We start from the raw sequence: 26,451 nt of genomic DNA on the forward strand, positions 1-26,451 counted from the left end.
ATCCCAAGTGATTGTTTTGATCTACTGCTGATGACTAATTAATTAGGGATGCACGATATATTGACCACATATCAATATCGGCCGATAAATGGTAATTTAAATGTTATCGTTATCGATCCGATAAGAAAATTAGGCCGATTTATCAAAGCCGGTTGATAATAGATTATTTACTTCAGTTGAGAGATGCACGCTGTTCACCATGATGATTTTGAATGATTGGAATCACATAGGCTTCATAACAATATAATAAGAACACGCCTGTAAAAGAATGTTGTGAATTCTTGTTCGCCAGTGTTTCAGCGCGAGAGCAATAGCCTTCGTTAATGTTAGTTAATAAAATATTTGTGTTCATGTTAGTTCACAGTGCTGCATTAACTAATGTTAACAGATACAACTTTGGATCTATAAAAATGTATTAAAATGTTGAGCTTAACATTAACTAAGATCAATAAATGCTGTTAGAAGTATTGTTCATTAATTGTTGGTTCATGTTAACTAATGCTATCAAAATTAAACCTTATTATAACGTATTACCATTTTTTAATAAAGAAAGTTGGCCATAGGAGTGTAAAATTAATTTTAAAAGTTAAGGAATCTTATACTGGTTCAAACTAGGCTACTGTATTGTATATGTTTGATTTGTGTTGAAGTGTTTAGGACAGCTTTTAATGGTGTGCCTTTTGTTTATGTATACAGGCTATAAAAGATTATCAAAATTTGAATTTAGATTTATCGGCCAATATATCGGTTATCGGCTTTCAAATGTAAAGAATTATCGGTTATCGGTATCGGCCAAAATTTTCATATCGGCGCATCCCTATAATTAATACTTTGTTTAATTTATGTTTATATCATACCTGTAAACTTGCATTTCAGGCAGGACAGTTTTGATGGCATTTTCTTTTCATATTACCTCCATATGCCTCTAATGCCTGTAATAACGTAGTGTTGCTAGTGTTGTAACTCTGCTTTGTTTATGTACCTGCTATAATTCTGCTGTTGCATAAACACCACCCACTGACAAAAAGTGAATTTGCATATTCACCTATATTTGAACCTTATTTTTACACAGCATACACACAGTGCTGTAAATGTTAAACATTTTATCGACAAGATAAATTTCGACGTGAAGCTAAAATAATATTTTTATCTGGGGTAGGGGGCCTACTGTAATTCTGTAGCCCAGGGCCCTCTGGTTATCTTAAGGCGCCCTTGTCTCCTACAATATGTTTACATGCATCCCAGGTAAAAAAACACTTTAATTCACCTCTTTCCTTACAGTTTCTGAAACGGTTCAATAAAGGATCTGTCTCTTTAAACCCTTCCTATCTGATCGCCTACTCTGTTGTGATTGGTCTACCACTTATTAGTAGGGAGGTTAAATGACTTTTGACTTCAAGTCATGATGCAAAGGTCCCCTTTGGTATGGAAGTACCTTAGGGCCATAGAAATAAATTTATCCTAAGACACAAGTGAGATCAGATTTTGTATCTTATATACAAAATCTCTTATATATATCTTATATATATCTTGTATTTTTTAAAAATAGCCGCCGACCATACTTGAGAGGCCCATATCTTTGCTTCTGTTATAGCTATAATGACAAATTTGGTATCAACGGGTACATTTTTGTGGTCAAGGAGTCCAATAAAATAGGTTCCAAGACTAAAAAACAATAATGTTGTCCTTAACATGACAATTGGAGGTGAAGTATGCAATTTTTTATTAAAAAACGCATGCCAAACACACAGTCCATTCACAACTTAATAATTTCTTCGTTTAGGTCTGCTTCGCATGCGCCCTTTACAGCACTGGCTGAAGACGTGGGTCCTGCGTTGAGCATGGGCATCCGGTCGTTTACGTCTCAAGGTAACTCAGAACTGTGTCACAGCTATGGAGCCCTGGAAGGCGGTCGACTGGTATCAGACAGGTGTAAACCTGGGAGTAATCTCTAAACTGATAGTGGTTTCGACAGACGCCTCCAATTCGGGGCAAGACTGACTTTTGGCCTGTGGTCAAGCCAAGAAAAGAGCTTGCACATAAACTGTCTAGAGATGAAGGCGGTCGAGAACGCCTTGCGGTTCTTCCTTCCCCTTCTAAAGGGCCACCATGTCCTTGTCCGCACGGACAACATGTCGGTGGTTTCCTACATAAATCGCCAGGGCAGTCTGAGATCACGGAACCTTCATGCACTGGCCAAACGCATCCTTGTATGGGTTCAGCGCAACCTACTCTCGCTGAGAGCGGCGCATGTGCCAGGCCATCTTAATGTGGGTCCAGACAGGCTGTCCAGGGACAACGTTCCCCCAGGGGAATGGTCCCTCCACCCTCAGACTATTCAGCTGTTGTGGGACACATTTGGCACAGCAGAAGTTGACCTCTTTGCGTCTCAAGACAACGCTCAGTGTCCAATATGCTTCACAAAGAACGAGGAGGCGCTGGCCCATCACTGGCCCAGCCGCCCTCTCTATGCTTTCCCTCCGATCATGCTGTTACCACAGGTAATCAAGCGTATAAGGGAGAACGGTTCCTGTGTACTTCTAGTAGCTCCGTTCTGGCCGAACCAAGTTTGGTTTCCGGAGCTGATGCAGCTTCAGAGCTTGCTTCCGTGGCCTGTCCCGTTGAGGAGAGATCTCCTCTCACAGGCCGGGGGTACGATTTGGCACCCACGACCCGAGCTTTGGGCTCTGGATGTGTGGGCCAGCAACGGGTACCCGTCAGTCTCCCCGACGGAGTGTTAAACACGATTACGCAAGCTAGAGCGCCCTCTACTAGACGGCTTTGTGCTTCCAAGTGGTCAGTGTTCTCAGGTTGGTGCTCAGCTCGCAACCTGGATCCACAAGATTGTGGGGTGTCGGAGGTTCTCTCCTTCCTACAGGAGCTCTTGGATAAGGGTAGATCCCCATCCATGCTCAAGGTATATGTGGCGGCTATTGCTGCGTTTGTCAAACATTCGCATGGCCAGTCACTGGGTAGGAACGACCTTGTAGTCCGCTTCCTCAGGGGAGCTAGAAGGATGAACCCTCCTCGCCCCCCCTCGGACCTTTCCTTGGTCCTGGAGGCCATGAAGGGTGCCCCTTTCGAACCTCTACAGTCTGTGGACCTTAAGTATCTCTCATTGAAAACCGCCTTTCTGGTGGCTATCGCCTCAGTCAAGCTGGTGGGTGACTTACACGCACTTTCTGTTAGTGCGTCGTGCCTTGAGTTTGGGCCTAATGACTCCAAGGTCATCCTCAAACCAAGACATGATTATGTCCCCAAAGTACTTGCCACTCTTTTCAGAGCACAAGTCTCTGTGGATCTGACAGCGAGTCTGACATTCTCTCGTCACAGGCGATTTTTGAGATTCGCCTTCGAGGGCCAGGCATATCAATACACGGTCCTACCGTTCGGCCTGTCCCTGGCATCCTGTATATTATGATGTGCATGGACGCTGCTCTCGCGCCCCTGAAACTTCAGGGCATGCGAGCTTTGAACTATTTGGACGATTGGCTGATTCTAGCTCGATCTCATTCAGAGCTCATAGAACACAGGACCATATTACTCGAACACCTCGAGAATCTTGGTCTCACAGTCAATTGGGCGAAGAGCTCGCTGTCCCCCAGCCAGGAAATATCCTTTCTGGGCACAGAGCTGAACTCGCTGTCAATGACAGCGCGACTATTGCCAGAGCGCATACTGAACATTGCGGCACTATAGTCCCGCTCAAGAGATTTCAGAAAATGCTGGGCCTCATGGCCTCATCATCATCAGTACTCCAGCTGGGTCTGCTTCGCATGCGCCCACTGCAGTGGTGGCTGAAAGCACGAGTGCCGTCTCGAGCTTGGGCCTCCGATCTGTTTCGCCTCAGGGTCACTCAGAAATGCGTCGGAGCTCTGAAACCTTGGAAGGCGACCGACTGGTACTGGTACCACCGCCTCTTCAATCTGACATTCTCTCTTCGGATCTGACAGCGAGTGTGACGTGAATCTCCTTTGCCTGGTTAGGGCCCTTAGAATTTACGTGGAACGTTCGGCTGCTTTCAGACGGTCAGGACAGCTATTTGTTTCGTTTGGTGGCCGATCTAAAGGTCTAGCTGCCCATTTTTATATCCCCATATCATATGAACTCAGGGCGCTCGCCCTTGGGTCAGTGTTGTGGTAGATTTAGCACGCACAGCGTTTAAATTGGATTCCCGTAGCGTAAGCTAGCTTACGCAACATGAGAGTACTCTCGTAAGAGAACGTCACGGTTACTAACGTAACCTCGGTTCTCTCTAGAAGGGGGAATGAGTGTTGCGTAACCCTGCCGTGCTTGTGCTACCATCTGGTTTCGCTTCAGTCGATGAAAACCAAGGAGCATCTTATCGAGCTCTGGCTTATATAGGCATAAGCCACGCCCATTCGCCCACACGCCCACTCATTGGTGCTTACATCACGAGCAGTGCCTCGATAGGTTGCAGCAGTTGCCGCATAGCATCCAATAGGCGCGCGAGCTGCCTCGCCTAGGTCTGCTAGCTGCAGCAAGTGTGTTTTAAATTAATAAAAATTATAAGGATAATTTTTGGCTTCAGTATTCTCGAGAAAAGAGGTTTTCCCTCAAAGGTTTTTTTTCCATAGTCAACTAGCTAGCTAGTTATTAGTTATCTAACATTAAAAACATTTTTCTATTTAATGAGAAAGTCATACGAACCACAAAGTGTTAACCTGTCACCTCTGACCTTCAACAGCTGTCACAGCTCCTGGTGCAGATGGGATGTGTTGTTGCCGGAACTGATATGCTATAGGCTACTCCTGACTGGTCGAAATCTCATGCTACTTAGGACAAATGTAATGTACAGAAGTAGCTGCACTGCTTAAATACAAAATTAAAGTTTTTGAACGAAAAGATAAGTAAAGTCACTCTGATGACAATTTTTATGTGAAATGTGCATATTTACCCCCAATTGTCATGGTATGGGGAAAATTATTATTTTTCTAAACTTGAAACCAATTTTATTGGATTCCTTGACCCCAAAAATGTACACTTTGACACCAAATTTGTCATTATAGCGATAACAGAAGCAAAGATGTGGGCTCTAGATTATTTTCGGCGCATTGGCGGCCATTTTTGAAAAAACATGTTTATTTCTGATACAAAGTGTGATCTTACTTGTGTCTTAGGATAAATTGATTTGTATGACCCTAAGGTACTTCCATACCAAAGGAGACCTTTGCATCATGACTTGAAGTCAAAGGCCTATTTTTTGGGCTTAACCTCCCTACTATATTACACGTGTTGGAAACGAAACACCCATTACCATTTTTTAATTTCAGCTCCAAAGGCTTCCTCAACACTTGTATACACAGTGATGCTAAAGCCCAATTTATACTTCTGCGTCGAACTCACGCCATAGCTACGTCGTAGGCTGTGTGTAGCGCGCATACCCCTCGGCGTACCCTGACGTGCACCTCTCCAAAAATGTAACAACATGTCAATTCTACGCCCACCGCAAGCACTGTGATTGGCCTGCTGGAACCGCTCCCTCTGCATGTGTAATTGTGCGACAACGCGGACAACGACGCAGAAGTATAAATGAAAACCAACGCGTAGCCTACAGTGTAGAGGCTCCGGCGTAGGTCCGACGCAGAAGTATAAATCAGCCTTAACAGTGACGATGGCGTCGGTTTTACCATATCAATTCGAGGTCGAGGAATTACTGACAACTCGTTTCAAGCGGTTCAGAATCAAGAGACAATAACTCCATTTTTATCATGCACTTTGATCTTTGTAACTTTGCAGGCCTTTTACATTCATAAACAGCTATATTACACACTACATGAAAGGTAATATCTGAAAAAGCATAATAGGGGCACTTTAACTTTTGGCAGCCCCCTCTGCCCCCTAGTTGAAAAATGTATTGACTTTTGTGGTTTAGTAATTTTCTGTATGTGTGTGTTTTAGATTTGGCAGATTTACCCCTGGTCAAGTTTGATTTCTCCTGTAATAAGGTTTCTACTATTCCTGTCTGCTATCGAAAAATGACCCAACTCCAATCACTACAACTGGAGATCAATCCACTTCAGAGCCCTCCTGCACAGGTAACACACATACACACACATTTTATACTTCCGTGCTCTCATAACTATTTCTGACGTTATTTTTGCTGCCTTTAGATCTGCATGAAGGGCAAGATTCATATATTTAAATACCTCGCCATGGAGGCGTGTCGTAGTGACAAGATAGACGATGCCTTGTACCTTCCTGTCACGGACCGCCTCAGCTTGACAAGGCCGACCAATGGGAGGTCAGTCCTTATGATTAGCAAGTAGAGTGATATAATTAAATTGTTTAAAGGGTTTAGTTTATTTAAATTGTGTTGTGGTGATTGTTAAATTACAAAAGGAAAATGAAGCACCATGTTTTGTCATATACAGTGGGGAGAAGAAGTATTTGATACACTGCAGATTTAGCAGGTTTTCCCACTTACAAAGCATGTAGAAGTCTGTAATTTTTATCATAGGTACTCTTCAACTGTGAGTGACGGAATCTAAAACAAAAATCCAGAAAATCGCATTGTATGATTTTTAAGTAATTCATTTGCATTTTATTGCATGACACAAGTATTTGATACATCAGAAAAGCAGACCTTAATATTTGGTACAGAAACCTTTGTTTGCAATTACAGAGTTCATACGTTTCCTGTAGTTCTTGACCAGGTTTGCACACACTGCAGCAGGGATTTTGGCCCACTCCTCCATACAGACCTTCTCCAGATCCTTCAGGTTTCGGGGCTGTCGCTGGGCAATCCGGACTTTCAGCTCCCTCCAAAGATTTTCTATTGGGTTCAGGTCTGGAGACTGGCTAGGCCACTCCAGGAGCTTGAGATGCTTCTTACGGAGCCACTCCTTAGTTGCCCTGGCTGTGTGTTTCGGGTCGTTGTCATGCTGGAAGACCCAGCCACGACCCATCTTCAATTCTCTTACTGAGGGAAGGAGGCTGTTGGCCAAGATCTCGCGATACATGGCCCCATCCATCCTCCCCTCAATACGGTGCAGTCGTCCTGTCCCCTTTGCAGAAAAGCATCCCCAAAGAATGATGTCTCCACCTCCATGCTTCACGGTTGGGATGGTGTTCTTGGGGTTGTACTCATCCTTCTTCTTCCTCCACGGCGCATCAGTGCTGCAAACTCCACGGCGAGTGGAGTTTAGACCAAAAAGCTCTATTTTTGTCTTAACAGACCACATGACCTTCTCCCATTCCTCCTCTGGATCATCCAGATGGTCATTGGCAAACTTCAGACGGGCCTGGACATGCGCTGGCTTGAGCAGGGAGACCTTGTGTGCGCTGCATGATCATTGATGCCCCACGAGACGAGATCTTGCATGGAGCCCCAGACCGAGGGAGATTGACCGTCATCTTGAACTTCTTCCATTTTCTAATGATTGCGCCAACTGTTGTTGCCTTCTCACCAAGCTGCTTGCCTATTGTCCTGTAGCCCATCCAAGCCTTGTGCAGGTCTACAATTTTATCTGATATCCTTACACAGCTCTCTGGTCTTGGCCATTGTGGAGAGGTTGGAGTCTGTGGACAGGTGTCTTTTATACAGGTAACGGGTTCAAACAGGTGCAGTTAATACAGGTAATGAGTGGAGAAGAGGAGGGCTTCTTAAAGAGAAACTTAGGCCCCGTTCACACTGCAGGCAAAAGTGGCCCAAATCTGATTTTTTTGGGGTCAAGTGACCAGGTCAGACTTCTTCAGAGGTAGTGTGAACACTCAAATCTAGCCCAGATCTGATTTTTTCAAATCAGATTTAGACCACATACATATGTGGTCCTGAATCAGACCCAGATCTGATTTTTTTCAATGCGGCCGCAGTGTGAACAATCAAGGCGGATTTGATGCGACTTTTACGTCAATCTACGTCGACATTTGTCACAATTATGCGCCGGCGAAGCCCTAGACACAACAGACACAGACAGTAGCCTAACATTAAAAACTTGACTAGATATGGAGAACAGCGATGAAGCGAGTTAATGAGAGTGAGGTGTTAGATCAAAGTATATGGGGAGATACTTCAATTCAAGCTAGAAGGACCTACCGTAACCGCTCCGTTTTTGAAAAAATTGCACACGAAATGGAAGAACGGGGACACAGGAGAACAGCGTCTCAGTGAAACTATTCACGTCATATTCCCACCACTCCTGGCTTCGTCTACGCATCCACACAGATCTCTGTAGTGAATTTGCAACCATTAACCCGCAAAAGTTTCCATTACACAAACATTATGAAATAAATGCGAATATGCTTACTTCCTCCATAACCTCCCGAACTTTAGTGCAACCGCGTGCTGCGTCTGATGTCATTGTTATTGTTCTTTTGCGCATGCCGGTTAGTTTGAAACCTCAAACAGTTCACACTGCAATCAGATATAGGTCACATTTTAAAAGGTAATGTGAACAGCCAATCAAAAAATCGGATCTGAGCAAAAAATCAGAATTGAGCATTAGGACTTGCGGTGTGAACGTGGCCTAACAGGTCTGTGAGAGCCAGAATTCTTACTGGTTGGTAGGTGATCAAATACTTATGTCATGCAATAAAATGCAAATTAATTACTGAAAAATCATACAATGTGATTTTCTAGATTTTTGTTTTAGATTCCATCACTCACAGTTGAAGAGTACCTATGATAAAAATTACAGACTTCTACATGCTTTGTAAGTGGCAAAATCGGCAGTGTATCAAATACTTGTTCTCCCCACTGTATATATATATATATATATATATATATATATATATATATATATATATATATATACAGTACGTATATATATGTGTTTTTTAAAAACTTAATGTTATAAGTGAACCTCAAGTTCAAGGAACAAAAAAATCTATGTCATGACCCCTTTAATTCAGTTAAAACAATTATCAACAACTGCATTATATTATATATTATATTATATTATTATAAAAAGAATACTAGATTGAGGAGTGAACTGAAACGAGATGCGAATACATTGTCAAAACCAATGTTCTTTTATTCTTTTAGTCGTAGTCAGCCAAATGAGATATTAAATCTTTATATAGTCAGAATATCTGTCATTTTACCAATGCATGCACGTCTAGGTGGGTGTGTAAAAAGATCTGAATGTGGAATATAGTGTGGAATCTCAAAAATCCAGGTCGTGCGTGTCTGTGTGTTGGCTGTCATTATCATCCTTATCTCAGGAGAATCCTTTTAATAGACTGCAGGGGGTCACTCTTCTGAGGGAGAGAGAGAGAGAGAGAGAGACCGAAAGATTTCTTTCCCTGTCTCATTGAGGGACATAGGCTACTTCTCTCTTTCTGTCCTACGCGACCCCTAACTTCTAATCCCGCTCTTCATTTTGTCTCAGCACTGAGGACATTGATCAGCACAAGAAACTTGACAGTGACTCTGGGGTAGGCAGTGATAATGGAGACAAACGCCTTTCTGCCACAGAGGTCAGTGTGTGTGTGTGTGTGTGTGTGTGTGTGTGTGTGTGTGTGTGTGTGTGTGTGTGTGTGTGTGTGTGTGCATGTTTGAATGGAAGAGAAGATTGCGACCATCTTGCCTATGTTCTTTGCATGTTTGCATGTCTAATTCCATTTATTTATTTATCTGCTATATAGTGTTTTCATCAGTGCTGCAAATTTTAGGTAATAACACTATTAAAAGCATGTGGTAACTTAATGTGTTAGTTTGCTTATTGCTGGGTTGCAGTAGAAAACTCTAGCAGATCTGAGCTCATATGATTTAGGGACAAAGGTCTAGCTGGTATCTGACAGTTATCATGTAGCATACAGTGTCACTGTCTGGTCAATTGTGGTTGTAAAACACTGTCCTAGCATCAGGAGAGGACCGTTGGTTTTTCTGTAGTGTCATGCTGGGTAGCCCTGTCCATAGTGAAATCACATTGGTCCAAAAAATAGCTGGCAATAAAATAATGGCAATTAAAACTTAAGGCTGAAATGAGTGATTTGTAACAGTGAATTGAATGCTGTGTAGTGTTATATGTGCTAGTAAGTCTTGCGCTAATGTGAATTCACTTTGTTCACTTGATTTAGATGTTGTTTTTTTCGTTCCAGCCTTCAGATGAAGACAGTCTCAGCTTGAATGTGCCCATGACCAACATCACAGAGGAGGAGGGCTTGAGCAAGGATGACTCCAGTGAACACATTAGCGCCCTGACAGGTGCTGCTCGCACACGCAAACACACCCTCACATGTGTGGACAGGATATTAAAGGCCTGTAAAGAAAAACATCCTCTTACTGGGCTGACATAACATTGCTGTGAGACTTTAGACAGCCTGCGGGTGTGTGCATGAGACCCAGGTTAAACCCAGGGGAGGGTCCCGGTCAGGAAGTGTGGATACTGGCTAGGAAGTCAGTGTCAGCACATAAGGAGAATTAAGGGAGGGGAGATGAAAACCGAGAACATTGCAGGAAGAGTGTGTGTGTGCTGTACTTTAAGTGTGTGTGACTGCTAAGCTAATTGGAGGGTCATTTACTCTTTAAGCTTTCAATAAGATTTACTTGACATGTACACACTGCATGTGTACATGTGTGCTGTTCATTCTAGAAGAGCACTACAGAATTTGAACTTATTTAGGTCTCTGTTTGTTTTGAGTTAGAGGAATGTTCCAGGGTTCCAATTAAGTTCTATTGACAGCAATTAAGACATAATGTCAGATTTATCTTATTTTTTTAAAACAACAAATTTAGTTACAGGAAGTCATTTACATTGGTAGGTAATTTTAAGTTGTGGACAGTGAATTCTGCACTATAATTCCTTTAAGATTTACTGTAAATTTAGTGTCTGTAAAAGAACTCTTTATCCTAGTCAATATAATAATTTAGCCATGTGTACGTGTCTTGTAGCAGACAGAAGTCCGTCGGAATCTCTTAAGGAACATCTGGGTTATCGAGACTCTGCACTCAGCTCTCCGTTCGTCAACTATATCAAAGTAAGCATGTTCAAGATTGTTCTTTTTTATGCTCTGTCAGAAATGTATTCATATCTATAACTGATTCATTGATTGGCTCCAGCACTGGCACCAAGCGCCTCCCATTGTCCAAAACAATATTAAAAGTCCCCATGACTTTTCTAGTTGTTTGTTACTTCCTGGATAAGTATTAATAAGAAGAATTTGGCATAACTAGAAATGTATGTATTCATACAAAATATAAAAATATCCGTGCAGTTTTATTAATATATAAATAATTTTTACTTTTTCAAATCTAGAAATCACCAAAATTAGGCTCATATATTCTCATATATACAGGTTTTCCTAGACTGGGAATCATGGTTCTTCAAAGAGTAGTAGTTGTTGATGTGTTGAATTAAAAACATTTTTTTTTTTTTGGCAGTTTTATCTTATTTTAAATCATTTTAAGTCATCTTGAGGCCCTGTTTGAAGTTTACTGAGGCCCGCGGTTGAGAATCAAAAGAAACTAAATGGTCATTAAGGGTTTTATTTTTCTTCTTTTTTCTCCCCTGAAAGATTCATAATTGCCCCATTTACAAAACATGGTGGGCTGATCTGGTTTAAAACAGGTTTGATCTGTTTTTATTTTTTTACTACTTTTATTTTGTATTTAATGTTGGCTGTTTCTTTTAATAGTTAAAGTGTTCTAGTTTGAGCCCTAGCTGGAGTATATTAAACATCTTTTTCCTGTTTTTATCTGCCCTATTTCCCTTTATTCCATTCTTTTCTTGTCATATTTTTCATCTGCCTCTCTTGGCATACTGTTCTATGTTCCAGTAACTGTTAGTTTATCTGATAACGTCTCATTACATCATAGGATTGGCACTGACAGTGTTTATTTGTGCATTAGCAGTTCCCTTGTGAAGTAATCCACGTCTAGAGGGACATTGTGCGTATGAAGGGGTGTGTGTATTCCCATCTGTGTCTGGCATCACCCTCTCAAACAGTCAGTGCTGGATCTGGTTGAATTTAAATTCAAGCAAATCAGGCCTTTAGTTTGCAGTCACATGACTGAGTTTGCAGCTGGAGTTGATGTGTGTGTGTGTGTGTGTTTGTGTGTGTGTTTGAAGGGTCGAGGTGCTGACTTCGATGAGCCCCTGAGGATAGAGGAAGACACCAACTGGGCTTCAGAACAAACGTATGTTTATATCTGTATATTTATTCTTCTTGTTTTTATGCCTGTATCTCTTCTATCTTTTCTTACTGATTTGCTCACTAGTTAAAACATATCCATATATATCATGTTACGGTGTTCAACAGGTCAAAGGTCAATATGATCAATCAGCTAAAGGAAGCAGTGGAGATGCTACAGGATCCTAACAGGTAGGTCAATCTCTTTCATTTTTGTCCTCCTGTTACAAGTCAGCATTTTGTGATTTTCAAATGAGTTCTATATTTAATCAATATTGCAAAGTCAATATTAATATCTGATGCATTTCTTTGAGTTGGCTATTTAGCATTGGTAACAAACTATAACTGTCAAACCATGAACTGCCACAACATGCATGGTGGTCTCAGTAGAAATAATATGTATTGTGAAAAGTGCTATACAGATAAAATTGACTTGACTCTTTTGTTTATGTTAAGGGTTAACATGAACTCGGCTGATCTCTCTGGTATTAAGCTTTACCCCGTGGAAATGGTTACAGTAGACGAGTCGCTCAAGTAAGTGACTTTAGCATCACAGCTTAAATATTTTACAGTAAATACAAAATAGTAGTAGTAGTACATTCAGATGCTGCTTTGCATGTTTAATTGTTTACCAACGCATCATTCTTGTTTTCGTCTTCCTGCAGTGGCCAAGAGAGTGATGAGAGCCAAGCGACACCTAAGGTAAAACGCCAGTACATATGTGTCTAAGTTATATAATTGTTAGACAAGTTTCACTTACAGGACCTTACCGGTTCCTCTGAGCATCCTGTTCAGTTCCTCTTCTTAGTCGCTCTGTAGACTGCAGTGTTTCTCTAGAGTTTTTCTGAGATCAGTGGGCTATTGTTGAAGGTTGACCCGTTTCCCTGGAGGATTGTCTTTCATACACCTTTTAGAATGTTTGTGACGTCAGTTATGTGACATCATTTTACATAGGGTTTATAATATCAAAAGTTGCTAGTTTTTCATTAATTCAAAAGCAGCTGTAAAAATCCTTTACCTAAACTGAACTAAAGAAAATGATGAAGTTCTACACTCACAGTAGCCTCTCTGATTACAAAGCGCTATGTGGTTTGAAGTACTATCACTATACTTATAAAGTTTTGGGTTGGTACGAATTTTTTAAATGTCTATTATGCTCACCAGGACTGCATTTATTTGTTCACAAATACAGTAAAAACCAGTAATATTGTGAAATATTGCTGTTTTCTGTTTTAATTTAATTGAATTTATTGTCATTTATTCTTAAATTTTCAGCAACAATTAGTCCAGTCTTTTGTGTCACCTTCAGAAATCATTCTAATTTGCTGATTTGGTGCCAAAGAAATGTGTTGAAAACAGTTGTGCTGATTTAGATTTTTGTAGAAACACACTTTTTTAAAATTCTTTGATAAATAGAACATTCAAAAGAACATTTATTTGAAATACTTTTTTTGTAACAGTATAAATGTCTTTACTTTCACTTTTTATCAATTTAATACATCCTTGCTGAATAATATTAATTTATCTCTCTCTTAAAATAAATCGTACTGACCCCAAACTTTTGAACGGTAGTATATGTTGTGCTTTCGGTGTGCAGTGATCTATCAATGTGGTTGTTTTTGTGTTGTTGTTTGTGTGCGTAGTTTCCTGTGTTGTGATCTGATTATTTGGATGAAAAGGCTGTTGACTATTATTAAAGATAAAACTGTAATTAACTGTAGCCATGGTGTGCAAAAGTTCTGGTTAGCCTGGTAGCTTCTATGCTATAGTTACAGGCAGTTAGACTCCAGGGCTGTTTTTCCCAGTGTGATGTGTGCTGTGGTTGGTAAGCCGTAGTGTCATGGTCTTAAGAGCAGTGATTGTCATTGAAGGCGGCTCCTGGAGAATGCTGGGAGTTCCAGAGGAAGAGACAGTACATTCTAGAACGGGCCCGGCTCGAGGCCCAGCTCGCATGCCAACAGTATGCCCTGCACATGGCACAACAGGTAATCTGAAAATCCTGCCATCCAGCCTATAGATACACCCTGTTTGACCCTTGAAAACTTGGCCAACTTGTACAAGTCAGCTGCTCTCTGAGGAATGATTCATCTTCCGGTGCAAATGTGTTTGTCATTCGTATGCAGTTCACTTTGTACCGAATTACCCAAACAAGTGGTTCCGATGTAGCTGCCACATATGTGCTTTTTGTTTGTGCTGTGGTGACTTCATTCTTGTTGTAGTTGTGCTATTGTAAACATGCAGTTAATTCCCAGAAGACCCACGCAGAATCTGTGTCCACAGAACTCATAATAAATCTCTGCAGATTTCGGCAGAATTGGAACGTCTGTCATTCATTAGTTCTATTTGTCCCCTGCCGCCCTTACATGTTCGTTCATTAAAATTAATGTGAATTCTCATTCCTGCAACCTTTTTTACTTTTGTAATTTGACACATTTCTGAGTGAAAAAGAAATGTTGGGCTGAACTTGATTTTATCCATCTGGAAGTGACTGGATCTTGAAAAGTGGGTGCTCCACACTAGATACCAGATTGCTAAAACAATGCTAAAATAGTTTTTTGTCTATTGGTCAGTGTTATAGTTTATAGTTAAAGAGAGAGTTCAACCAAAAATATAACTTTCTCACTCTGACTCTTGTCATTCCAAAACTGACTTTCTTCTTTCTTCTGTCGGACATATACGTAGGCCTGGTTTCACAGACCGAGTTTAGATTAAGCCAGGATTAGGCCTTAGTTCAATTAGGACATTTAAGTAGCTTTTATAAACATGCCTTAGAAAAAAAACATTACTGGTGTGCATCTTGAGACAAAACAATGCCACTGACATATTTTAAGATATGTCAGTGCAAGTTGCTTTTAGTTAAACCATTTTAGTCTGGGACTAGCTTAAGCTTTGTCTGTGAAAACGGGGGGCAAAGAAGATATTTTGAGAAATGTGTTTGGTTACCAACATCCCATGTTCTTTTCTGTTCTGATTTGTTTTTTTAATAATGTGCACTGATGAATCATTCACAGTAACACTAGAATTTGATTGTGCTGTCATCTGCTGCAAAGAGTGAAGTACTCCAAGCTCTGTTTAGCAGATTTTACCATGTTTAAATCCATATATTAAGGGATTTTCACTTAAAGGTCCCATATTGTCAAAACTGAAATTTCCTGGCTTTTTTCATGATAACAGAGGTCTAGGGGCTATGTAACTACCATATAAGTTTCGAAAACAGTCAATCTACAGACAAATGCACACAGCCTGCATAAAGTAGCTGTGCCTTTTCACAAGCCTTTGTGACTTCCGTAAAAATGTGACGTCAGAACTACTCAGTCACCACCCCGAACACTGCCCATGTCCCTCCCTCATTTTGCCCAAGCCCCAGACAACATCGCGTCCATGCCATTGATGATCAACAACAACACGGAAACTTGTCGAGAAAACGCTGTTCAGTCAATGGATGTCAGGAAACTACATCATTGCACAGGCTTCTGAACAACATTAATATAAGAGACCAGTGGTGGCTAATGTTTATTTATTTGGAAATACCACAGCAATTTAATTCTACCTTAACCGTCTGTTCTGCACATTTCACAAGTGACTGCTTCGTCAATCAGGCACAGTTCAATGCCGTTTTTTCAAAGAAGCTACTCATCAAAGATGCTGCAGTCCCTACATTGTTGGGTCTGACCTTAAATTCGCAACCTGTAAATAAACTTCTAACACATCTTATGTTACATTATGGAGCCAGCGTAAAATTAATAATAATAATAAAAAACATTACTTACCATTCTGAAACATCCTTTTGTATGCGCGTTTGAGGGGGTGGTTGGTTGTCTCCCGTCTTCGCCGATTCGGGGTCTGAGTCCGGCTCGAACATATAAGGCCAGATAACATTTCCCTCAGCAATGTCCATCATTACAGGTGTTTTATTTACCTTACTTGTGAGCATCACCAAGCCACAACAGGCTACAGCATACATGACCCTAGTTACCTGTGGTTGGCCTGGCCGTGCGTCACTCAGAAAACAACAGGCCAATCAGAAGAGAGGCTCATGAATATTAATTAGAAAGGCTAAAATCCACCTGTTCTTAGCAGAGCTCCTGAGAAAGGAGCTGTAAAAATACATTGAGATGGTTTTTGGTACTTATACGGCAATTATATATTCTTAATGACATCAAAACCTAAAATAAAACTCCACAAAGGTGTACAATATGGGACCTTTAATATACAGTATTTGTCATATTTGTGGTGCTGGATGCATTTGTTTGTTTTAATTGTCTAGTATTAATTCCAACATATTGGTCCATGTACTTTTAGTCCATAATGTAGCCTACATGAACTGAATAGAAATTAAAAGTAAATTTACTCATGGGGATTGAGAATCATGCAATTATCTAATAAAAGAGGAAAAACTAACAGTTAGAGACCGAGAAAGAAATACTGAGTCATATCGAATCGAGTCAGAGAACAGTGATGCATTGTTTCACTATGTCTAAGTAAAGAGCTTGTTTGTTAACATCTTACATCATCTCAAGAATCTCACAGCCTGTTTTTTCTCACTCATAGGGCGACGTGATTGGCCAGGAAGGATCATATGATAGTTGTGAGAACCAAGTTACCGAGGTAAATCTTTTTAATGTTACCATTATCATTTAATGTTACCATGGCTTTGCTCTGATCATAAGGTGCACTTTACACTTATAAAACTGAATTTGACTTGGTTCAGTGCACTTGTGCTGAGTGTGTTTGTGTCATGTACCAGAATGAAGACAAAACCCCAGTTTCCAGCCCCACACTGAGCTCACCTCCCTTTGGTCTGAAGCCCAGATCAGGTGAGAACAGTTTTGTTTTACTAACACACATGGTGCCAATGTGCTGGTTGGCATGGGTGGCTTTGCACTTTAGAGGATGGTCCACATTTTGGGCTCTCTCATTATTATCAGCACATTTAAGTAATAAGAGGTCGAAGTGTATAAAGATCTTTTTGCCTGTGGCAAACACCTGTTTTCCTGTCAAGCTCATAACTGCCATGCAACATTACAGTCAGGCTTTTTATGCATACATATACTGCTGTTTATTATTACTCTCTTGGCTTTGGGGGCTAAACTGCATCTGGTTTAGAAAATAAGACATGGCAACTGAATATCTTCTAATTTCATTTACACATACATTTTATTTATTCCACATATATACCACACATTACTAATGTGTACAGTTAAATAAATAGACAAAACAACTTGCTTAACTTCATCTGGATGCAGTTTAATTGATGTAGCTGTTTGTTTAGCTGCATAGAGGCTTCTTTTTGCTTCACCCTCTAACACAGGGGTCTCAAACTCGCGGCCCGCGGGCCATTTGCGGCCCGCGGGGTGATATTTTGTGGCCCCCTACTTGACATTAAAGTTTAATGTTAGTGCGGCCCGTCGTTGCGTGTGCCGCGAAAAAAATAAAATAAAAAAAATGTATCCCTTATGAGCTACCATAGATAGTCTCGTGGCAGCTTACGGAGGGTTTGTTGTCAATAGTTGTCATAGACAACCGCGAAGTACAAACATACTGCGCCTGGAAAAAATGAGCGCGTCGCTTCAATTATGAGCGCGCTTGCCGCGCGCCTACATTTGAAATTACGAACTTGAGCGCGCAAAATATGTGAGCGCGATATGTGAACGGCCCCTTGGCGAGCTACCACCAATCAGGCCACGAGCTACTGGTAGCTCGCGAGCGACGTGTTGGAGAGAGACCCTGCTCTAAAACAATGTGAGAATAATCACTTTGAGCTTGTAATATGTGTCCAAGAGGTTCATAAGAAGGTTTGCTTTGATTTGTGCAGTCAGTAATTTGAGACACTATACGAAGAATTCAATAAGACGGGCAGACATGACTGCAAATATTTGTATTTCAAAAGCAATAATTGTTTTTCTAAGTATAATAAAAGGAAATGTGCCTTCCAAAAAAAACATTCAATATCATTAATGTGTTGTATAAAGAAAATAAAAAGGACATAAGCAAATATAAATATCACAAATATGTGTTATAGACAAAGAAAGTTTGTAAAATGAACTTCAACTGTCAGAAGGACAGCTCATGAAGAACCAATCATGTACAGAAAGGAATGTTCAAATTCAGAGGAACTGTTCAGAAGAAACGTTAATAAATATTGAGAAGATTGGATCAGTTGTGCTCCTTTTTTGGAATACTTGAATACTATTTTTTTGTGGAATACTTCATGCGGCCCAGCCTGACCCAGACTCTACCTCTAGCGGCCCCCAGTTAATTTGAGTTTGAGACCCCTGCTCTAACATCTAAGCGTCATTATCTGTGATCTGTTATTTATGTCTAACTTTAAAGGGATAGTTCACCCAAAAATGACAATTCTGTCATCATTTACTCACCCTCAGGTTGTTCCAAACCTGTATACATTTCTTTCATCTGTTGAACACAAAGGAAGATATTTTGAAGAATGTGGGAAACTGAACAGTTCTAGGGCACCATTGACTTCCATAGTATTTATTTTTTTCCTACTATGGGAGTCAATGGTGCCCCAAAGCAGCCTGGTTACTTCAAAACATCTTCCTTTGTGTTCAGCAGAACAAAGAAATGTATACAGGTTTGGAACAACTTGTGAGTAAATGATAACAGAATTTTATTTTTGGGTGAACTATCCCTTTAACAGCATTATCATGCCCAGAGTCTGACATAAATCATAGTCATTTGTACCAGGCGCATAACAGCATGCTAACAAACTGGTACTGAAATACTGTTAACATTGACTTCATTTGTTTTTAATATTTCTCTTTTGTGTTGTGCTGTATTTACGTGTCTCTTTGCTTTGCATATCTTCCTGTTTCCTTCTCTTCCCTTTTATTTACCTGTTTCCCTGAACTGCTGCTTGCCTGCTTGTGTGCTCTTATTACACAAACTACTGTTGCTCGGCATCCTCCCATTTTCTGACTGATACCTGAAACCCGAAACCCCTGCCTGTTTCCTTTCGTTTTCCAATGAAAATCCCTTGTTTGGCTCCTCCTCCTACTGGCACTGCCCTTTATGTTGATACCTGCATGTAGCTTCGCCCTCTGTGCCATGCTCGACTCGGCCCTGTCCCCTCCCACTTACACAGGCCCTGCCCACCGATAGAGACACGCCCCCTAGCCCAGCTGAAGGAGACATGCCAAGCAGTGGTAGGTCTGCTCAATGTATCGTCCTGTACAGTCACATACCTTTCAGTTAGTCTCTTTGTGTTTTCTTATCAAAGATGAAATGTCAGGTGTTTTTATTCTTCTTTATAATATACTATAATTTGTATATTTGTATTATTTTTCTTTATTTTTTCCCCTTTTTTGTTGATTGCTAAGGCATTGAGTCACTATCATATAAATGTGAATACACCTTAAAGCACCCAGAACACCCTAGCCACCCCCTAGTAGACACAACTCTCTAGATACCACGTATCAATGCCTAATAACATCCAGAACTCTCTAGCAACTGCTTTGCAACACTCAACTGCAACGCTCTGGCAACCACCCACAGTACCCTAGCATGATAGCAGCAGATTTTTGCTTGGCAAGCATTACTTTCATTATCCGGCTCAGACAATGTAAAAATCTAGTTTGTCCAACTTTTTGTCTTTTTTAATGATTGAGTATCAGTTTTTAGAAATGACTAATTGTTTTTCAGATATGGCTGAATACTTCAGCCCATTGACCAACATTTCACTTTCAATGGGTGTTTGGTTTTGAAAGTTCATATGTGGAAGAAATTAATTAAATAATTATTTCCTGACAAGATTCACTAGCACCAGCTTCCAATAATTAAAGGGTTAGTTCACCCAAAAATTAAAATTCTGTCATCATTTACTCGCATCGTTCCAAACCTGTATGACTTTCTTTCTTCTGTGGAAGACAAAAGAAGATATTTTGAAGAATGTTGGTAACCAAACCGTGGTGGTGACCATTGACTTCCATTGTTTGACAAAAATAACAGAGACATATCTCAAAATATATTATTTTATGTTCCACAGATTTGTCAGTAAATGAGAATAGAATTTAAATTTTTGAGTGAACTATTCCTTTGACCATAGTAAAATAGTCACTCGTGTACTGACATTTTTTTGTATGAAAGTAAAAAATGTTTCTGAGGTTTGTGTAGTATTAAAGGGTCTTTTAAAACACAGGAGTGAAAGAGGATGTGGTTGAGCTGAAATTTGGGGTGGCCCAGTGGCTTTAAATGGAGATGCGTGTATTTATAGAGCTGCTATTTTGAAGCATTAGATAATGGCCCCAGAGGGAAAATCAGACCTCCATTTAAGAGGAAATGCTTTCAGAGGATGAAAAACTGCCAGGAGACATGTGTACTTGCTCATCGTCTTACGAGAAAGAAAGAGAAAGAGGTAGTGATGGGGGGGAAAGCATTTTAGTAATGAATAGCTTTATACTAATGGGTACTATTGAACTTTATATTATTAGGAGACTCGGGTGGAATCTGCTGCCTTTTTACATGATCTAAACCAATTTTAGAGGAAATCTGTGAATAGTTTTTAAACATAAAATGTCTGAGCTGAGAGTACTACACTCTTTTTGGTAGTTAAAACAATAACCAGAGTAGGCAATTATGCACTTTGTGAATGATGTGGTGTTCGGATTCTACAGAGGTTGATTTCTGTCCATAAGATGAATACTTTTAGACAACTTGGAGAATTTGTAACTTCCTGTTAGATGTCAGAAATTCTCCTGTGTGTTGTTTCTCTCTTTGACCTGTAAGTTTGTTGATAATATTCTGGAATTCTCACTTGTCTTAGCACTCGATGTAACCGCAAATGCGAGAATTAATCTTATTCTTGCCAATACTGGGTTGAATTGATATGTGTGTTGCTCTTAGAGAGATGGTGAGATAGAAACTAAAGAAAATGTGGGAGAAAGACACTTTGTTTTAAAGCTAAAGTTTAATTTGTGTCACTGGCTTAAAAAAAATGTTTTCAAACTTCAAACACAGCTCGGTTTGCTATTGGTGAACAAACAGATAGCCCCGCCCCAAAACTCAAGCCATTGGTTGAGTCAGTAGCCGCGTTTCCATTACCCTTCAAATTGCGCAAATTGAAATTGCGAATTGAAATTACGCTCAATGGAAACACGTCAATTTCGCAAAAACTCCCATTTATCGCAAAAAAGTTTTTACGCTCGCATGAGGAGGTTTTTCAGGCAATTCGAAAAAGGAATATTTCGCAAAACTGCAATGGAAACAGTTTTTGCGCATTTACAGTCACCTGACTTAGAAGACGCGGTGTGTTTGGGGTCCGTCCGTGGTATACGCAAATAATAATGGGCTAATAATTATCATCATTATTATAACATTTATTAGGCTACATATTTAGAAGATGCTTTTATCCAAAAAAAGGAACAAAGCAATTCGTCAAATGTCATTCATAATGGTTAGACAATAATAATACAGGGCTAAGATTATCACAAAGAAACACAAGATTTTGACGCATATCCAAGTGTTTGTGCAGAGTGTGGAGCGCGCGCTGCAGGCAGGGAGACGCGGGCGCGAACACTTGCGTTTTCCTATCAACAGTGAAAACAACTTAAAATACTCTATAATTTCTGGTCATACAGAAAATAATAATACATTATTCGCAACTATGCTTTTATTTGTGTAAACTCAAAATAACAAGAAAACGTTGTGCTTTTGTAAAATAAAATAAAACAATCATGCGCGCTTTCATGATCTCCGTGAAAAAAGCTAAAGCTTGAAATGTCCACTTTAAAACGAACAAATTCGAATCGAAAGCTAATACCTTCTGATTATGTAATCCGTATGAAAGGTGCATTTCTCTCTAAAGGTGCATTCGCGCGGCGCGCCTCAGCGGAGATGGAAATGTTTTTAGCCGACACTAATTTAGAAAACAAGTTTATTAATAAAATTAAAATGCCTCGTTATTCTTTCAGACACATTTATTATCATTAGCCTATAACTCACCTAAATCACCTTTCTGTAGGCTGTGGTTCCAGAGACATAGGCCTAAATATGGCTCTTCTCATTCAGCACTGCGGGAAAAATATAATTTTCAGGTTCTAATTTGGCCTTAGAAAACCATTAAAATCTAAAAAAAAATTGTATTAAGTTGGGAATATTTTAAATGTTTAGTAAAGGGGCAAAAAGTCATAAACAAACATCTGAAATTTAGTCGATTTTTTTTTTCCGCAGCATTTGTGTACAGTTTAAATTAAAAAAAAAAAATTGGTGTTCAACTTTGCATTTAAAAAAAAACAACCACCGTTCATTTTTCGTTTTGCAATACGGGTTAAATAAGGAAAAACGAATGGACACAAATGTACACTGACCGTTTGGACAGAGTTCTTTATTAAATTCATAAAAGAAACAATAGGCTACAGGAATACTGGATTCTAAACCTCAAAGAAATGCCACAATCAGACCTCGGAGCAGAAATGAGGGAGAAACACCCAGAAACTCCTTATGCCGTTCGCAGTATACGGGTCTTTCCCTGCCATTAATGCTTGGATAACACACCACGTCTCCTTCCATTAATAATAATGTCTAGTGTGGTGGTGCGGTGGCTGTGATATAGGGATATAGGCTATAAACCTACCCGTTGATGTTTAAATTACTTATCGCGAGAGGGGAAAAAGTCGCATAACATCAGTTAATGGAAACGCCGTCATTTCGCAATAGTTTTTTATCGACATTTAGAAAAAATCGCAAAAGTTTTGCGCAAATCTGTAATGGAAACGCGCCTACTGTTTCTATGTTAGGCTGGCAGAAAAAAATAAGTATACATAAACATAATAAATACACACTTTTAAGTAAGTAAATAGGCTGTAAAACACAGAGTCGCCCCTGAAGCATGATAAATGACTTTTAAGCCATCTTTTTTTCTCCCTGGTTCTCACACACACACACACACACACACACGTTTAGCCATCTACATGGGGACATTCTGTTGACTTATATTGTTTTTATATACTGCTAGTTATCCTATCTGGATTTTTACAATAAAAAAGCTATTTTTTTACCAAAGGAGATTTTGTCAGATTTAGCTCACTTTGGGGTATAAATTTGTCCCAAAATTTTAAGTAGGTACAGACACACACATGTTGCGTTTTTTTTTTGTTTTATGGGGACTGTATATCGTATCCCCTTACACTAACCCTACCATAAACCTACCCATCACAGAAAACTTTCTGCATTTTTACATTTTCAAAAAACATCACTTAGTATGATTTATAAGCTCGTTTTCCTCATAAAGATTTCGGATATTGCCATCTTTGTGGGGACATTTGTTAATGTAGGGTTTACCAGGACCACACACACACTTTTTTTTTGTTTATGCTGCCCAGAGAAGTCTGGCATATGCTTGCTGTATTACATCAATGTCCAAGCACAGAAACATGGCTCCAGGGCTTTAAACTGTGAGACAACAAAAAGAGGGAGGAATGTTCTGGAATAACATCCTTTTAGTGTTCCTTTCATACTGTCCTCTTCCTTTCATTTTTTCACAGGATGACTAGTTATGCAACTACAGAAGCACACTCAGATGTGTGGAATGAAGTGTTGTTTCTAAATCTTCCTTTCTCTCATGTCTTGACCAGTGCTCCCCCTTGTGGGGAAATGTCATATAATGAAGGCTGTGAGCTGTCAGATATGGACAGTGTCTTAAAAATTCAGGATGTTCATTGTGATAAAGAATGAAAATAAAAGCCTTTTGTCCATTAAAAAGCAGCATAATGCTAAAAGTAGTGACATTTAATGTCAGAATCGCCATATGTTACCTAAAGTTTAGAGTTTTCGGATATCATGATGGATTTGACTTTAAATTGTGTCTTTATGCATGTGGGAATAAGACAAGAGTTATAACATGCTCTGTGCAGACTGATGACGGTTCAGTTGTGTGACAGTGTTTTTCAGGACGCAAAAGACTTTGGAATCAGTGGATCCTCAGTTCACCATGAGGAGAAAGATGGAGCAGCTCAGAGAGGAGCTGGAGCTCACAGAACAACTACGAGAGGTACGAAACACACTCACACAGAAGCGAAGTATATAAACTAACTGTATTAGTTAGTCGGTCAGTTAGCTTGACTGACTAAAAATGACCCCACAAGATTTAATATTTAAATTAAAAAAGTGTATTTATTAACAAATCTCATTGATTTTGCCAGAGCATTGAGAGCAGACTGAAAGTAGCTCTTCCTGGAGATCTGGGCTCCTCTCTCATGGATGGGGTCGTGCTTTGTCACTTAGTCAATCACATTCAGCCGCGTTCAGTGGCCAGTATCCACGTACCATCCCCTGCAGTGGTGAGTCATCTCTGAATGATCCACACATTCACACAAACACTATACACTACCTTTCAAATGTTTGGGGTCCATAATTTTTTTTTTTAACTTTTAATTTTTGAATTCTCTTATTCTACATTTTGTAAAAACGGTAATATTGAGAAATATTATTACAATTTAAAGCTGCAGTCCGTAGCTTTTTCAAGTTAAAAATAATCCAAAATAATTATATAAAAAAATACTTATTCAGCCAGTGGTCAAAACTATCTGCTTGCCATAGCTAGATTCAAAACGGTTAGCTTGTAATAATGATTTTAATTCCAGTGGTACTGGTGGGTTTCCGCGGGAAATTCGAGCATGTCTTTGCGTCATGACGTCACACCCGTACACATAAAGAAGGAGTTTCGGCTAGCCGGCTATACTGCGCGTGACGAGATGTTTAGATGTATAGGCTTTTCTCGCAGCACTTTACATAATTAAACTTATGGCATCCAGAAAGATCCAAACAACAATCATCAGTGTCAACTGGAGATTCAGCAGTTATAAAACCCAAAAGACTTCGTACTTCGGATTTAAGGTGGCTAGAGAAAGAGAAAGAAACAGTCTCATGCGAACACAAGGATTTAAACATCGGCGGGGCTTTTGAAAAGTGCGTGAACTCCGTGTTTTGAAGGGGTTCGAAACGGAAGAAGAGACGGCTTTTTTCTGCTGAACAAGTAAGACATTTCAATAGTTCAATCGTGTAACAGTACGTTTTCTTAATTCACACAGTTATGGAGTTTCCTTTGTTGTGCCTTTCTTGTTTTGCTATTATGGAGAATATGAATTCTGAACTACACAGGTAACCATAAAACACATTAAATTTAACATTAGTCACGCAATGCTGATGTTGTTAACATGAACAATTTGAGAACAAAGTAGGCTATTATTTGCACGGTTGCTGTAAATCTCGTTGATTAAATCTAACGAAGCTTATCATGTCGAATGCTTTTTCCCCCTTAGTTGGTCAGAACAAAAATGGATGTTACTTACTTGTTCAGAAGACATTTTCTTATGAAAATTCTTATGTTGGTCAAACTTTCAAAAAGTGAATCTGTGATTCTGTATGACAGTATCCACACAGCGCGGTGACTGACAGCAGCACTCGCCTCAAAACACTGTGTTCATACGCGCTGTTTCATGCCGATTTACAACCCACGTAAAGATGATAATTCCGCGAATCACTGCAGTTACAGATTTCGAACAGAGAGATGGCGACAAAGAGGAAAAGCTACGGACTGCAGCTTTAAGATAACTGTTTTAATATATTTTAAAATGTTTTTTTTATACCTTTGATGGCAAAGCTGAATTACTCCAGTGTTCAGTGTCACATCATCCTTCAGAAATCATTATAATATGCTGATTTGATGCTCAATAAACATTTCTTATTTCTATCGATGTTGAAAACAGTTGTGCTGCTTTCACCGTGATACTTATTTTGTTCAGAAATTCTTTGAGTAGAAAGTTCAAAAGAACAGCATGTATATGAAATGGAAACTTTTTAAATGTCTTTATTGTCAATTTAGATGCTTCCTTGATGAATAAGAGTATAAATTATTTTTTTTTTAAATCGTACTGACCCCAAACGTTTGAACACTAGTGTATGTTGACTGAAGTTCGTTAACCTGTTTGTTCTCTCTATTTTGATATCTGCACATGGACACGTTAAACCTTCAGCCCAAGCTTAGCATGGCTAAATGTCGCAGAAACGTTGAAAACTTTTTGGACGCCTGCAGGAAAATGGGAGTCCCTCAGGTGAATATGTAATTCTTTTTTGTGAATGCCAAATTAACTAGATCTGTTTTTCAAGGGCCACTGTTTGTACAGGTTTTGCTGTACTAGTCTCTCATGTACTGTCCTACATTAAAAGCATTCATTTACTGGTGGTGGGGTAAAATTATTTCTTCTCAGTAAAAGAAGTCAATCATAGATTAAATATATTGTTAGTGTTACTGAATGAAAGAAGCACAATTTATTATACTATTTTTGTCTGTTTCGGTTGCTTATTTGAAATGTATTATTACTGACAAACAGTTTCTAACAG

At 39.6% G+C, this 26,451-nt stretch overlaps 1 protein-coding gene across 5 annotated transcripts in view; it reads left to right on the plus strand.

The window, feature by feature from the left end:
- The window catches only part of lrch1 (leucine-rich repeats and calponin homology (CH) domain containing 1), a 74,304-nt gene that overhangs the window by 39,797 nt on the left and 8,056 nt on the right, over positions 1 to 26,451 (plus strand). For 2 of the 5 annotated variants that reach the window (XM_056252016.1, XM_056252019.1), the window contains exons 5-20: positions 5,923 to 6,059; positions 6,135 to 6,265; positions 9,354 to 9,441; positions 10,066 to 10,171; positions 10,859 to 10,944; positions 12,036 to 12,103; positions 12,226 to 12,288; positions 12,553 to 12,630; positions 12,762 to 12,798; positions 13,968 to 14,081; positions 16,648 to 16,704; positions 16,844 to 16,913; positions 19,146 to 19,259; positions 23,991 to 24,100; positions 24,252 to 24,389; positions 26,085 to 26,162. In XM_056252016.1, coding sequence (XP_056107991.1) covers positions 5,923 to 6,059; positions 6,135 to 6,265; positions 9,354 to 9,441; positions 10,066 to 10,171; positions 10,859 to 10,944; positions 12,036 to 12,103; positions 12,226 to 12,288; positions 12,553 to 12,630; positions 12,762 to 12,798; positions 13,968 to 14,081; positions 16,648 to 16,704; positions 16,844 to 16,913; positions 19,146 to 19,259; positions 23,991 to 24,100; positions 24,252 to 24,389; positions 26,085 to 26,162 — 1,475 coding nt within the window. The remainder of the gene's footprint in view (positions 1 to 5,922; positions 6,060 to 6,134; positions 6,266 to 9,353; positions 9,442 to 10,065; positions 10,172 to 10,858; positions 10,945 to 12,035; positions 12,104 to 12,225; positions 12,289 to 12,552; positions 12,631 to 12,761; positions 12,799 to 13,967; positions 14,082 to 16,647; positions 16,705 to 16,843; positions 16,914 to 19,145; positions 19,260 to 23,990; positions 24,101 to 24,251; positions 24,390 to 26,084; positions 26,163 to 26,451) is intronic. The other 3 variants (XM_056252017.1, XM_056252020.1, XM_056252018.1) reach the window with 2 other exon arrangements.

Source organism: Rhinichthys klamathensis, unplaced genomic scaffold (genome assembly GCF_029890125.1).
Source record: "Rhinichthys klamathensis goyatoka isolate OS25496 unplaced genomic scaffold, OSU_Roscu_1.1 h1tg000090l_1, whole genome shotgun sequence".
Taxonomy (NCBI): domain Eukaryota; kingdom Metazoa; phylum Chordata; class Actinopteri; order Cypriniformes; family Leuciscidae; genus Rhinichthys; species Rhinichthys klamathensis.